The 13,674-nt window shown below is 56.9% G+C and overlaps 1 protein-coding gene across 5 annotated transcripts in view; it reads left to right on the top strand.

Moving 5' to 3' along the window:
* The window catches only part of ARHGAP27 (Rho GTPase activating protein 27), a 31,691-nt gene extending 18,219 nt beyond the window's left edge, over positions 1-13,472 (top strand). For all 5 annotated transcript variants that reach the window (XM_037162164.2, XM_053661284.1, XM_053661285.1 and 2 more), the window contains 15 exons: positions 3,842-4,246; positions 4,423-4,605; positions 4,830-4,910; positions 4,983-5,066; positions 5,409-5,476; positions 5,750-5,840; positions 6,290-6,394; positions 9,464-9,562; positions 10,447-10,552; positions 10,686-10,808; positions 10,915-11,013; positions 11,200-11,277; positions 11,365-11,499; positions 11,622-11,727; positions 11,859-13,472. In XM_037162164.2, coding sequence (XP_037018059.2) covers positions 3,842-4,246; positions 4,423-4,605; positions 4,830-4,910; positions 4,983-5,066; positions 5,409-5,476; positions 5,750-5,840; positions 6,290-6,394; positions 9,464-9,562; positions 10,447-10,552; positions 10,686-10,808; positions 10,915-11,013; positions 11,200-11,277; positions 11,365-11,499; positions 11,622-11,727; positions 11,859-12,036 — 1,941 coding nt within the window. In that variant the 3' untranslated portion in view covers positions 12,037-13,472. The remainder of the gene's footprint in view (positions 1-3,841; positions 4,247-4,422; positions 4,606-4,829; positions 4,911-4,982; positions 5,067-5,408; positions 5,477-5,749; positions 5,841-6,289; positions 6,395-9,463; positions 9,563-10,446; positions 10,553-10,685; positions 10,809-10,914; positions 11,014-11,199; positions 11,278-11,364; positions 11,500-11,621; positions 11,728-11,858) is intronic.
* Positions 13,473-13,674: the final 202 nt, after the last annotated feature.

The raw sequence follows: 13,674 nt of genomic DNA, 5'->3' as shown, positions 1-13,674 counted from the left end.
TTAGGGGCAGAGAAGGTAGGCAGATGGGCGGACAGTGAACTGACCACCGAGGCAGAATGCCATCAGGCCCTAGCAGGCCAGAGTCACGGCAGCTCATGTCAAGGTTGTGGGTGACATGAAAGAATTCACAAGGAGCTCTCGCTGGCGTGGCTCAGTGGCTTGAGCGCTGGCCTGCGAACCAAAGGGGCACTGGTTTAATTCCCAGCCAGGGCACGTGCCTGGGTTGTGGGCCAGGTCCCCAGTGGGGAACATGTGAGAGGCAGCCACACACTGATGTTTCTCTTCCTCTCTCCCTCCCTTCCCTTCTCTCTAAAAATAAATAAATTGGCCCCGGCTGGTGTGGAACAATGGATTGAGCCCTGGCCTGCGAACTAAAAATAAATATATAAATAATTTTTTTAAAGAATTCACAAGGAGAAGAAAATGTAAAGAATAGTTGTATTCACTCTCCAAGAAAGGAGAGGGGCATGGTGTGGAAAGACCCACCAGCCGTGAGGGGCGGGGTCTTTGAGCTTTTATTGGATTATCATTAGATTTAAAAAGGGTGGAGGGGCTGTTGTTGGGGGGCCCCTAGGCTGTTGGGGTGTGGGAACACGAGGTTGCAGTTTGTTCCAATACTATCTTCTGTCTGTGGCTGTTAGTGCTGTTCTTGCTCCCAGTAATTTCCAGTCCTGGGGACGTAAGCTCAGAAGAGCAAAATGGCATCATGCTCAACCAGGTCATGGGCCTGCTCGGCAAATGGTGCCACTATTGCAAATGGAGCTGGCTTCATCCTTTCAGGTTGGACTTTTCTCTGGAGGGAGCAGGCCTGGGAGCCGAGCTCCAGTGCAGGAGCGGGGTTCAGGGGTTCGGGTCGGCAGGGAATGAGAGCGGGGAGTTCGAGGCTGAGGACCCGGCTGGAGTGAAGGCACGGAGGCAGGAAGGTGCCTTTGTGTGGGAGCTGGTGTGGCTGGAATACAGGATGCCACCGGAGTGCGGTAGTGAATGGAGAGAAAGGAGAAGTAGGATTGAGGGTTGTCTTGGCCACATGAGAGCTCGTGTGGTCAGGGAGAGGAGGGAGGAACTGCTGGACTGGTGTGCCCAGCTCTTCTTCGCCACATGCCTGGGACCTGCCTTACAACCCTGTGGGAGGCTGCCACCCCCTCCTGTTCAGGGGCGGCTTTTTTGTTTGTTTTTTAGATTTTATTTATTTATCTTTAGAGGGGAAGGGAAGGAGAGAGGGAGAGAAATATCAATGTATGGTTGCATCTTGTGCATATCCCCCACTGAGAACTGGCCTGCAACCCAGGCATGTGCCCTGACTGGGAATCGAACCACGATCCTTTGGTTCGCAGGCCCGTGCTCAGTCCACTGAGCCACGCCAGCCAGGCTGTTTTGGGTTTTTCGTTAGCAGCAATCATCATGGACATACTGTGCGTTTCACTCATCACCCTGCTTCCTCCCAGCCCCCCACCATCTGCACATATGTCAAGGTCGTTAGGGCAGGGATTCATGTCCATTTCTATTTATTTGTTTGTTTGTTTTTTTGTTTATGTATTTAGCCCCAGCTGTCTCCGTGGATTGAGCAGTGGATTGAGTACCGGCCTGTGAAACAAAGGGTCCCTGATTCCATTCCCACACAGGGCACATGCCTGGGTTGTGGGCCAGGTCCCTAGTAGGGGGCACGCAAGAGGCAACCACACATCAATGTTTCTCTCTCTCTCTTCCTCTCTAAAAAGTATTTATTTATTTAATTTTTAGAGAGAGAAATGTCACTTTTTGTTCCCCCTTTCCCTGCATTCACTGGTTGTTTCATGTATGTGCCCTGACTGGGGATCGAACCTGTAACCTTGGCATATCGAGACGACGCTCTAACAGACTAAGCAAGCCAGCCAGGGCCTTGTGTCCATCTCTTCACTGCTGCATTTCCGGGCTCGTGCCTGGTGCAGAGCAAGTGAATCTCTGCTGGACAAATGAGTATGTTTACAGGCGCCTGCCTAAGGCTCAGGGAGAGCCCGCCTTGGGCAGGACATGCGCCTCTTGAGGCATTTACACCTGAGTGAAGGTGTCACATCAACAGAGAAACTTCTGTGACTTAAAAAAAAATAGTTCAGCCCTGGCTGGTGTCGCTCAGTGTACTGAGCACGGGTCTGTGAAGCAAAGGGTCACCAGTTAGATTCCCAGTCAGGGCATATGACTGGGTTGCAAGCCAGGTCCCAGCAGGGGATGCACGAGAGGCAACCATACATTGATGTTTCTCTCCCACTCTTTCTCCTCCCCTTCCCCTCTCTCTAAAAATAAATAAATTAAAGTATTTTTTAAAAGGAAAAAAAGTTCATTGTACAAAACGTTGAGGCTGCGGAAAAACTTAAAGAAAACACAAAACAAAACAAGCACAATTTCTATCATTACCCTGCCCATAGACGACCTGGGTTAGTTAGCATTTTGGAGGGTTTCTGAAAACACGACATTGGAATTGGGCTAAGTTTGCCATCTTGAAATCTTCTTTTCCCTTGTAGCATTTTATAAATTAAAAAGCGGTATTAATCACGTGCTATTCTGCTGCCTGAGGTTTGATAGTGTAGCTCTCTATCCCTCTGGTGAATCGAGGGTAGAGGGTTATGGTCCACACAGGGGAGACATCTTTGGAAAGGTCTCAAACCTGGCACTTGAGCTGAGTCTTAAGGAAGGACTGGCAGTCAGCCCGGTGAGAAAGGGGTGGAGATGGGCCTAGGCAGGCTGTGATTGAGCTGAGAGCGTGGGGGCGGGGCTACTGGAGGTTAAAGTTCAAGTTCAGGGGCAAGGAGTGGCAGGAAATAAAGTGAAAGAGGCAGGTGATGGGTGGCCTCTGGTGCCCTGTTAAAGGCTCCTTAGACTTTGCCCTGCAGTCTGCAGGGAGCCCTGAGGGTGTTAAGCATTACCAGGCTTATATTCCGTGCGACTGAATCCTCTATTCCATCTCACTGTCCACCTCACTGTCCTTTCTGAAGGCAGCAGGGGCCAGGGGGAGTGGAAGAAGGGTTCACCTTTCTTTGCCCCTCCTTCCTCCCTTCTGTCTGGCTCTCCTCTCCTTCCCCTGTCTGGAATTGACTCAGAGACCTGAAAACACCACATCCAGGAAGCTCTAGGCCCGAATCCAGAGGCAGTGATTCCAGTCCCAGAGGTTTCCCAGCCAGGAAGAAAGGGGAGGGGCTTTAGAACCCAGCAGCCGGCGCCAGGCCTCATGAGAGGGAACAAGAAGAAAAGTTGATTGCAGCTGCATTGAGAAATGTGTAGAAAACAAAAGTGAAAAAAGCAGAACATAAAAATGTATGAAAATATGGAACGCTGCAGATAAAGGGGTGTGAAACCCATTAACCTGTGGATAAAAATCAGGAAAAAGCTTAAATTAATATAAATAGTCGAATGACTTGATCAAAGAATGTGGGTAGTTTTTAAATTGTTTCGTGAATAAATAAAATTTTAGGTTGAAAAAAATGGAAAAGAAAAAGATGTGCCCTTGAACTCAAACCGGTGTAGGCATTTCTCAAAAAGCCGGGCGTTTCTCTGCCGCCGCCAGGCACAGGATCCGCCCCGGCGAGTGCGCAGCTGGGAGAATTCCTTCATCGATATTTTACTAACACATAATTCATGTGATTGTCCCACGCATCTGGGGCATTCCACATGTTACAGAGCACTTTCAAGAACAGTTCCTCATTCTCTCTCCGCTACAACTTCAACTTTCGCAACGGCAGGCAGATATTTTGCCGCAGGGGAATTGAGGCAGGAAAATATGTGACTTGCTCAAGGTCGCCTGGGTGGCGAGGGGCCTAGTCCGGACCGCGTGACCCCGGAGCTGACTGTCTCCCTCCTTCCCGCACAGGTGGATGAAGCCTCAGAGCCCGTGTACGCGAACGTAGAGAGGCAGCCTCTGCCCACTTCGCCCAGCGCCCCTGCGGCCCCCCGCCCCGGCCCGGTGTGGGAGACGCACACGGACTCGGACACCGGGCGTCCCTACTACTACAACCCAGACACGGGCGTGACGACCTGGGAATCGCCTTTCGAGGCCACGGAAGGCGCCACCAGCCCGGCCACCTCCCCATCCTCGGTGGGCAGCCGCGAGAGCCTCGAGACCGAGTGGGGCCAGTACTGGGATGAGGAGAGCCGCAGGGTGTTCTTCTACAACCCGGTGACGGGCGACAGGGTCTGGGAGGACGAGCCCGAAGACGAGGAGGACGAGCTGAAGATGCAGCCAGGCCTGAGCCCCGGCAGCCCCAAGGACCAGAGGGTGAGGGGCGGGACCCGACCTGGGTGGGCGGGGCTGGTTCTTCCGGCCTCTGACCCGGGCCGGAGCCCAGGGAAGGTGCGGTGAGGGGCTGGGCCACGTCTGGAGGGGCGGGGCCTGGCCATCCCCACCGGTGGGACTGGCTCTGCGGGCCTCTGACGGTCTTCTCCTCCCACCAGCCTCCCACCCCCGAGACGGACTACCCTGAGTTACTGACCAGTTACCCCGAGGAGGACTATTCCCCTTCTGGCTCCTTAAGTGAGCCTGGGCCCGCCTCTCCCTTGGCCACGCCCCCCGGCTGGTCTTGCCATGTGGACTCAGAGGGACAGACGGTCTACACCAACCACTTTACACAAGAGCAGGTAGGGGCAACAGAAAAGTGGGCTCGGAGAGCCTCCGGGACATGCCTCCAGCCCTTCCTTCCTCACTAGTAGCTCCCCTTAACACAAAATTGCAGCTCCAGAGTCACCTACATCTGACCCTCCGGATTCCTTGGGTCTATCTATGCCGGGCTCTGGTTAGGGGGAATCTTTTCTTCCCCTTTCACGAGGCCAGCTGGCAGCCCTGACCCTCCTTCTCCCCACAGTGGGTGAAGCTGGAGGACCAACATGGGAAGCCCTACTTCTACAACCCAAATGACACCTCCGTTCGGTGGGACCTGCCCCAGGTAACCACCTGGGGAAGGGAGAGTCCTGGGGGGAGAGAAGAGGATTCTTTATGACAGTGTCTTTCTCCCCAGGTCCCTGTTCCTGCCCCTCGAAGCATCCTCAAGTCTAGCCAGGACAGGGAGGCCCCAGCCCAGGCCAGCCCTCCTGAGGAGAGAGTAAGGGAAGGGGCATGGAGGCCTGGTAGGACCCCACAGAAGAAATAGGGGGGTTCTTGAGGTACTGGGGTCTGGAACTGGGCCAGGCTTGTCTCCCCCATCGGCCCCAGTACCAGCCTGGGCTGAATGAACCTGGGTTGTCCCAGGCCCAGAGTCGGGCGAGGCTGGGGGCTGGGAGGAACTGCTGCAGCTGTGGGAGCGGGCACCCCTCCACCACCGGCAGCAAAGAGGGCTCAGTGGAGACCCAGGCCCAGCCCGTGGTGCACAGCTGGCTGAGGGGGAGCATCTCTCCACCATGGCTCACCCCCTTAGCTGCCTCCTCTTTCCGCTCCTCTCTCTAAGATCAAGACCCTGGACAAGGCAGGCGTGCTCCATCGCACCAAGACAGCGGACAAGGGAAAGCGGGTTCGGTGAGAGCCCGTCCACACCCACGGCAGGGCAGGGTGGGCCTGAGTGATGACCCGCCCTGAGCACTTCCCCTGTGCCGGGCGCTGTTAATCCTCATACCAGTGGTATAAGGGGCCTTGTGTTGGCACTGAGGCCGGAGAGACAAAAGGAGTCCACCTCTAAGAGTGTCCCAAGCTGTGTTCTTAAGCTCTGCATCCTGCACCTAGGGGCAGGAATGGGGCTTCCACCCAGGGCCAAATCCAAGCCCTGCCCCCCACTCCCCTGCCCCCACCCAGGAAGAAGCACTGGAGTGCCTCCTGGACCGTGCTGGAAGGCGGCATCCTGACATTCTTCAAGGACTCAAAGTCCTCAACCGCAGTCGGCCTGGTAAGGCCCGCACCCCCAAGGCAGGGGTGGCCCCATCTGCTCCTGACTCCCGCCTTCACCAAGTCCGAGACAGCGGAGCACCAGTGTCCAGGAAGCTGGGCCTTTGGCAGGGGGTGACGACAGCAGATTCACCACCCACCTTGAGGGCAGACGGCCCCAGCCTGGTGGGCAGGCAGCCGGGGACTGGGTGCCCTGCTCACAGGAATGGGGGCTGCACATCTTTGTCCTTTCCTGTCCCGGTGGGCAGCAGCAAAGGACCAGCCAGCCCGCAGGCTCTGTGGTTAGGAAGTCCCCGGATCTCTGGGCCTCAAGATTCCCCCGCCCACGTCCTCTAGAGCCATGTCCCCATCCCGTCACTAGAGCCGAGGGGGCCTGGTGGGTTGGAGCCAAGGTGTTGAGGCAGCGCTGTCTGAGCCGAGGTCCCCTTGCCCTTCCTTTCTCCCCCACAGAGGCAGCCTTCCAAGCTTTCCACCCCCGAGTACACAGTGGACCTAAAGGGGGCCTCTCTCTCCTGGGCCCCCAAAGACAAATCCAGCAAGAAGAATGTGCTGGAGGTGAGTTGTGGGGTTGGGGAGACGGAGAGGGGGCTTGCTGATGGCTTCGGACCCGAACCAGGCAAGCCCCAAGTAGGGGCACCTGGAGAGAGTTGGGGCTGGAATTCTCAGGCTCAAAGCCAAAGGTGCCCCGACCTTAGGGGCCCATCTGCAGCATCTCTGGCACCAAGGGCTCTGCAGTTTCCTCTCCAGGAACTGAGCTCACCAGTCCTTGGCTCCAGAAGGTGATGAGAAGTAGGGGTGTCTGGAGGACAAATCTCTGTCGTCAGACCTCAGCCCAGCTGCCCTGGCCTGGGAGAGACGGGGGACCCCATGCCCCTGGCTACTCACTCTGACCGGCTGGGGAACTGCGCTGGTTGGTTAGAGCCCAGCTTCCAGCCGGACCGTGTTCCTGAATAAGCCAGGGCAGTGGACACATTTCTCTGTCTCCCCCAGCAGGCAAGGACCCTCACAGTGTCATACCCTTCACTGTCCTTGTGTCCTTGTCTTGTTTTTATACTACTTTTACTCTCACTTCCATCTCCAAAGTTTTGAGACAGCTCACAGCAAGAACATATGGTGAGCTGGTGAAACCCACTGAACAGGCAGGACCGCGCAATACAAGTTAGAGGAGGAGGGGTCAAAGTGGAGAGGGTTAGGGGGCAGATGAAGTACAGGTGCTAAGATTATTGCTGTTGAAAAAAATTCGCTCCGGGTTTCCTGGTAGCCAAAGCAAAAAGAGAATGGCGGTTAGTTACATGGCTCTTATTACTCATTGTGGGGGTGGGGGTGGAGGGAACCCTCCCAGCTTTTGAGGGAAATCGAAGCTTCTTTTCTAACCCTTAGCTCTTGAAAAAAAATTTTAGCGTGCAGCTCCATTCTAGTTTGGTAAGGGACTCTTGGGTCCGCTTCAGGTAACATTATGAAAGCCGAAATCATGGCCTTCCTTCTCGGCACAGAGAAGGTAATGCTGCAAGGAGCTTGAGGGTGTAGCTTTCCAATGACTCACCGAGCTTTGTTTGGTGTGGGGCATCCACAGAGCAGGGCTGGAGAACTGGTTTCCTCTCTCAAGCTGCTCTGATCAGCAGGCCTGGAGGGTTTAGCAGGGTAGAACACTACGATCAACTAGCAATGTCTGCCACGGACGTCGGATTGAGGAAGGACGTCACTTTTGCTGGGCCTGTTCCTTTTCTGACCCAGGGAGACATCCTTCATTCAGCCAGGGCTCTATAGATGTCACCTTTGCGACGGGAGTTTTGATGACATTTTCAGAGTAAACGCTTCTGAGTCGTCCTTTCTGGCAGGACTGGAAGCAGATGGCACTATCGGGAGCTGCTCACGCTGAGGGGAAGGCTGACGGTCTTGAGTGGAAGTCGAGGAACCCCCTGCTTCCCTGCGGCGGGTGGCCATCCTCCCTCCACTCAGGGGCGGCCACAGGCAGCTCTAGCGTGTTTCTCAACAGACAGCGCCCCACTGTTCCCTAGCACGGCCAGGTCAGCTGGGCCTGGCACCATTCCACGGCCAGTTCAGCTCCGCTTGGTCACCCCAGAGCCACAGAAAAGTCGGATAAGTCTTCCAAAGACAGCCGGTTTGGGGCGCTCGGCTTGCCTGTCCATTCAACAGGGTGAAGGTTCTGTGAAATACATTGCTATGTAACTACAGAGCTCCGTCCACTGTATGAAACTTTCAAACGTGAGCTGATTATGTTTTGAGAGCGCTGCCCCAAACACTGGCTGTTTTGGAAGTGTTGCTAGACCTTCTCTGGAATAGCAGGCAGGGTTCTGTCGGCCTAGACAAGCGGGGCTGCGCTAGCTGCCTGCTGAAGGTTCTCTAGTCTTTGTGGGGAGGGTGATGGGGTGGAACACACAGGTCTTCTTTCCTTTATTATTTTTTTAATTAAAAAATTACTTAAATAGGATGAAGTCTAAGTTTACCAGGTGGGCAGCCAAAACACAGCCCTTTCTGATGCCGGAAGCTGCACCCTGTGGTCTGAGGCCGTGTCTGCTGACTCTGGTTCTCAGTGGACCCAGAGGGCAGCGTCGGTGTCAGCTGCTGAAACCACACGTTCACCTTAGCCTTGCTCGCTGGGTCCTCGGAGCGGCAGGCTGCTGACTGCCTCACCCCGTTCTTCGGAGGTGTGTTAGGGAATAAGGCCACTCAACAGCGGTCGGTTTGAAGGACCGCCTGGGCCGTCCATGCGGCTCACCGCTCCATAGTACAAGATAGCGCTTTGGGAATTGAGGCTTTGGGCTCCTTGGGGAGGAATGTGGCCTGTGGTCAGGACAGAGCACCCAGCAGACCCACAGGGAGGGCAGTGCTCCCTCCAGCTCACAGGCCTCTCCCAGCCACGCGCGCCTTTCCTGGGAGTGAATAAGAGTAAGTGGGTTGCTCCCCCCACAGCCTGCTGGTCAGAAAGAGCTTTGAGTAGTCAGAACATTTTCCCTTCAAGGATGCTGTTGTTTTTTGTTTTTGTTTTTGTTTTTAGATTTTTATTTATTTTATTTTTAGAGAAGGGGGAAGGAAGGAAGGAAGAAAGAAAGGGAGAGAAACATTGATGTGTGGTTGCTTCATGCGTGCACCCCACCAGGGACCCGGCCTGCAACCCAGGCATGTGCCCTGACTGGGAATCGAACTGGTGACCCTTTGGTTTGCAGGCCAGCACTCAATCCACTGAGCCACACCAGCCAGGCTTGTTTTATTTTTTTCTTTTTCTTGAGTTTATGGTGTGACACACTGGTTAATAAAATTATACAAGTTTCAGGTACACCATTCCACAACACATCATCTGTACACTGTATTGCGTGTGCATCACCCCAAGTCAAGCCTGCTTCCATCACCATTTATCCCCCCTATACCCTCCTCCACCTCCCCCCCACCCCTCCTCTCCCCTGGCGATTGCTCTTCTCGATGAATCGGGCTGTGAAAGGTTGTGTTACCCAGGGTGGACAGTGGGATGCTGACACCCACTGCTCTTAACGAGATGGGATACCTTGGCCTGGGGCGAGGCCCTTACTGCGTTAGCTCTGAGTTCCTGGGGACAGGAACAGACCCGGGGACCCAGAGGTGACTGAGTGACTTGTGTCTCTCCAGCTGCGGAGCCGAGATGGCTCAGAGTACCTGATCCAGCACGACTCAGAGGCCATCATTAGCACCTGGCACAAGGCCATTGCCCAGGGCATCCAGGAACTGGTAAGCAGAGCCTGGGGCCTCCAGGGCTGGTGGGGAGGGGGTGGCCGGCCATTAGGCAGGGCAGCTGTGCCCTCTGTGGGTGGGGTCCATGGCACCAGTGGGTAATGCCCCTCCCTGCAGATGCAGCCCTGCCCTTATGGCTCAATGGCCAGAGGGCTGCCTAGGAAACAGCCTTTTTTAAGTATCTGAACCAGCCTCTGGGGTTGGCCTACTCTCCAGATATGTCCTGGAGGAATATCCCATTTCAAGGGAGGCAGAAGGAAAAGAAAATACCTGAGAAATAGCTTCAGGCTGGAATGACAGGCTGAAACTGGAAGATAACACTTGGAAGGGTTGAATGGCAGAGTTACCACTTTCCATTGCATAAGTAGAGATGGAACAGGCCCCGCTGGCAGCTGTTCACCTGGAAACCACCCTGGGCTTCCTGGCCCCTCCTGCCCTGGGACCCACACTGGGAGCAACCTGTGGACGTAGTGGTAGGGGCAGGAGTCCAGATCCAGGGCGTTCTTGGCTCAGGCCCCCGCCAGAACTGGAAACTAAGGACTGGGAGCCACGGACTGAGAATTGCTCGCCTAGTGGAGTGCGTGCAGAGTTGCTGAGGAAAATATGGGGAAGGGGGCAGGACCGGGGAGATGGGAAGGGCAGAACAGGTGACTGTCTCCCAGCACCTGAAGAGCTGCAGCAACCAGGAGCTTCCGCAGCCCGCGGAAGGTGAATGCTCTGAGGTCCCCTGGTGGAGGTGAGGGGAGTCGACCTAGTCAAGGGAAGAGTGAACCCTGCAGGGTGGGGTCACCAGGCCTGCTGCGAGGGCACTCGGCCCCTCCCTCACCTCAGAAGGACTTCGGCTGGCCCCAGGCTCTGCCTCTGAGGCTATGCGATTCTAGTCCGCAGACCTGCCCCCGGAGGAGGAAAGCGAGAACAGCAGCTTGGACTTCGGGTCCAGGGAGCGCCTGGGAAGCTGGCGGGAGGATGAGACACGGTCGGGAGCAGGTGTGCACGGGGATGGAGGGGTGGAAGGGCGGAGGGCGTCTTTGGGGGGGAGGGGTGTGACGACACGGATGGGGGGGCCTCCTGGGCCACTGGGGAACCACTGACTGACTCGCCCCCTCATTCCCTGTGGCAGCTGCGCCTGCCCTGAGCCCTGGGGGCCAAGACAGCGACTTGAGCAAGGTCCGGCACAAGCTCCGAAAGTTCCTGCTCAGGCGGCCTACCTTGCAGTCGCTGCGGGACAAGGGCTACATCAAAGGTACCGGAGGGGCCCGGAGAGCAGGGCGGGGCCGGCGGGCCTGGGCCTGGGGAGGGGGCGCGCCTCTCCCCCAGAGTCACCGCTGGCTGACGAGCCTCTCCCCCAGACCAGGTGTTCGGCTGCGCGCTGGCCACGCTGTGCGAGCGCGAGCGGAGCCCGGTGCCACGCTTCGTGCAGCAGTGCATCCGCACGGTCGAGGCCCGCGGTACGTAGGCGGAGGGCTGGGCGGGCACTGTGGGCGCCCAACAGCCTCCTTCCAGGACCCCAGCATGGAGACCCCGGGGTGGGCGCAGGGTCGAGAGGCACAGACCGGGAGCTCCTGAGTAGGAGTCGTAGCACGGACCTTGGCCCCATCCCACCAAAGCCGGGGTCAGCGCCTCCCTTTCTTCAGGGCTGGACATTGACGGACTGTACCGCATCAGCGGAAACCTGGCGACCATCCAGAAGCTGCGTTATCGGGTGGACCACGGTGAGGGTCGTCCCCAGCCCCCGCTCCGGGCCCAGAAGGCATGAATGGGTGTTGACCTCCTCTTCCCGCCTCCCCTCTCCGCCGCAGACGAGCGTCTGGACCTGGAGGACGGACGCTGGGAGGACGTTCACGTCATCACCGGCGCCCTGAAGCTCTTCTTTCGAGAGCTGCCCGAGCCCCTCTTCCCCTTCTCGCACTTCCCCCAGTTCATCGCGGCCATCAGTGAGTGCCGGGAAGGCGGGGCGGGTGGGCAGGAGTGGGGCCTGCCTCGGGCGGGACCCACTCGCACACCGGGCGTCCGCCCCATCGGTTCCCCCCGCCGAGCCCACCCGTCCCTTCCCCAGAGCTGCAGGACCAGGCCAAGCGCAGCCGCTGTGTGCGGGACCTGGTGCGCTCGCTGCCCGCCCCCAACCACGACACGCTGCGACTACTCTTCCAGCATCTGTGCCGGTGAGCGCGCGCGCGCAGGCGGGCGGCGGGACTGGGGCGGCAGGCACTGGCGGGAACCCCCACCGCCGGCGCCGCCACGCTCCGGCGGCTCTGGGTTCTGACTCCGCTCCGTTCCACCCGCCCCGCTGCAGGGTGATTGAGCACGGGGAGCAGAACCGCATGTCGGTGCAGAGCGTGGCCATAGTCTTCGGGCCCACGTTGCTGCGTCCCGAGACGGAGGAAGCCAGCATGCCCATGACCATGGTGTTCCAGAACCAGGTGGTGGAACTCATCCTGCAGCAGTGCGCAGATATCTTCCCGCCGCACTGACCCCGCGGCTGGCCCTGCGGACCCGGGACTGCGCGTGGCCGCGTCGGCCCTGCCACGCGGCTGGACATTTCTGAGACCTGCAACCTCCCGCCGGTCCACAGGCCGCTGGGAATTCTGCACCCCTCGGCTCTGAGGGTATGGCGGCCCTAAGTGGGAAGGTCACAAAATGTGATTTTTTTCCCCTTACCTCTCCTGTTTTGGGGTTAGTTGGGTTCTGATCTTTATTACAGCGCCACCTACTGTGCGTGTGCGGGAAAGTGGGGGTGATGGCTGTTTTCTGGGATGGCCCAAGCCCCATGCTGGGAAGAGAAATTCGGGTGAGGGGCTTCCTGGCTTCTTCAGGCTTGAGGCCTTAGCAGGGACCCTGTGGACTGGCACTGTGCCCACCGTGAAGCAGCATCCCTGCAGCAGGCCTCCAGCGCAGGCAGCCGAACCTGCTTCCTGCAGGCTCCACGGATGATCTCCCACCCAGCCCTGTCCCTGGCTGCCTGTGGGCCCTTTTCATTTGCTTTCCTGTTTGGGGTTCCCGGAAGCTGCCCTCCTTGACCCACTTGTGTTCCGTGCAAGGGTTCTTCCCATTCACTAAACGTGTACCCGGCACTGGCCACCTGACATGAACCATTTCCACACAAAATCCCATTTTGCAGATGAGAAAACTGAGATTTGCAGAGGCAGAGTGACGAGTTTGTTCAGGGTCCAGCAGGCGATCTGACTCCCATCTTGAGCTGCTCTTGCAGCAGAGCACAGTCTGGTGTTAGGGTAACACCCCACAGCATGGGCCTATGGGTAAAAGCAAAAGAAACTGAGCTAGGTAGGTTCTTCCTGAGCCTGGGGAGGTAGTGAAGGTAAAGAGGGAAACTACCCAGCTGTTCTTCCCCCCCCGGGGGGGGGAGGGGAGTTGCACCAGCTGGAGCCCCCAGCCCTTTCAGTGCGTGCTGTCAAGTAGGCCCACCTGGTGCTCACCTTGTTGTGTGAGCTGGGAGAGGCCCGCAGGTGAGAAGAAGGCACACAGAACCTCCACAGAGGAAGCGTGGACCCTGGGGTCAGCAGCCCGCCTTCCCTCATACACAAGCCACCTCAGTTTATGGGCCTCAGCCCCCTGCCCCGCCCACCCTGTTCATTTCTTCAACCAGCAATAATACTTCATATTTATTGACACTTGCGCCACGCCAAGCGTCTTACTTGGATGATCCAGTTTGTCTCTCACAGCCAATATTTATTTGCTCTTCTGCGCCAGGCACCGTGCTCTGGGGCCAGGGGACTGCATAGTGCCTCCCTGGTGGGGTGCAGGGTCTGGCGGGTGAGGCCGGCCCAAGTCCGCCCCTAATGCCAGTGGGGCTTGGGTGAAAGTACAAATGGAGGCCACGTATGTTGAAATACTGTAAAGTTATAAATCAAGATAATAACTGTTCAATAAAATATGTTCCATTCTCCTACTTTGACAAATATACTTTCTTTTAAAAATATATATTTATTTTTAGAGAGAGTGGAAGGGAGGGAGAAAGAGAGGGAGAGAAATGTCAATGTGTGGTTGCTTCTTGAGCGCCCCCTACTGGGTGCCTGGCCCGAATCCCAGGCATGTGCTCTGATTAGGGATTGAACCAGCAACCCTTTTGTTTGCAGGCCAGCCCTCAATCC

The sequence above is a fragment of the Artibeus jamaicensis genome, unplaced genomic scaffold, assembly GCF_021234435.1.
Source record: "Artibeus jamaicensis isolate MK-2021 breed Jamaican fruit bat unplaced genomic scaffold, CSHL_Jam_final contig_2259, whole genome shotgun sequence".
NCBI lineage: Eukaryota > Metazoa > Chordata > Mammalia > Chiroptera > Phyllostomidae > Artibeus > Artibeus jamaicensis.
The sequence above is the reverse complement of the archived record's forward strand: the minus strand, read 5'-3'. Positions and strand labels throughout refer to the sequence as shown.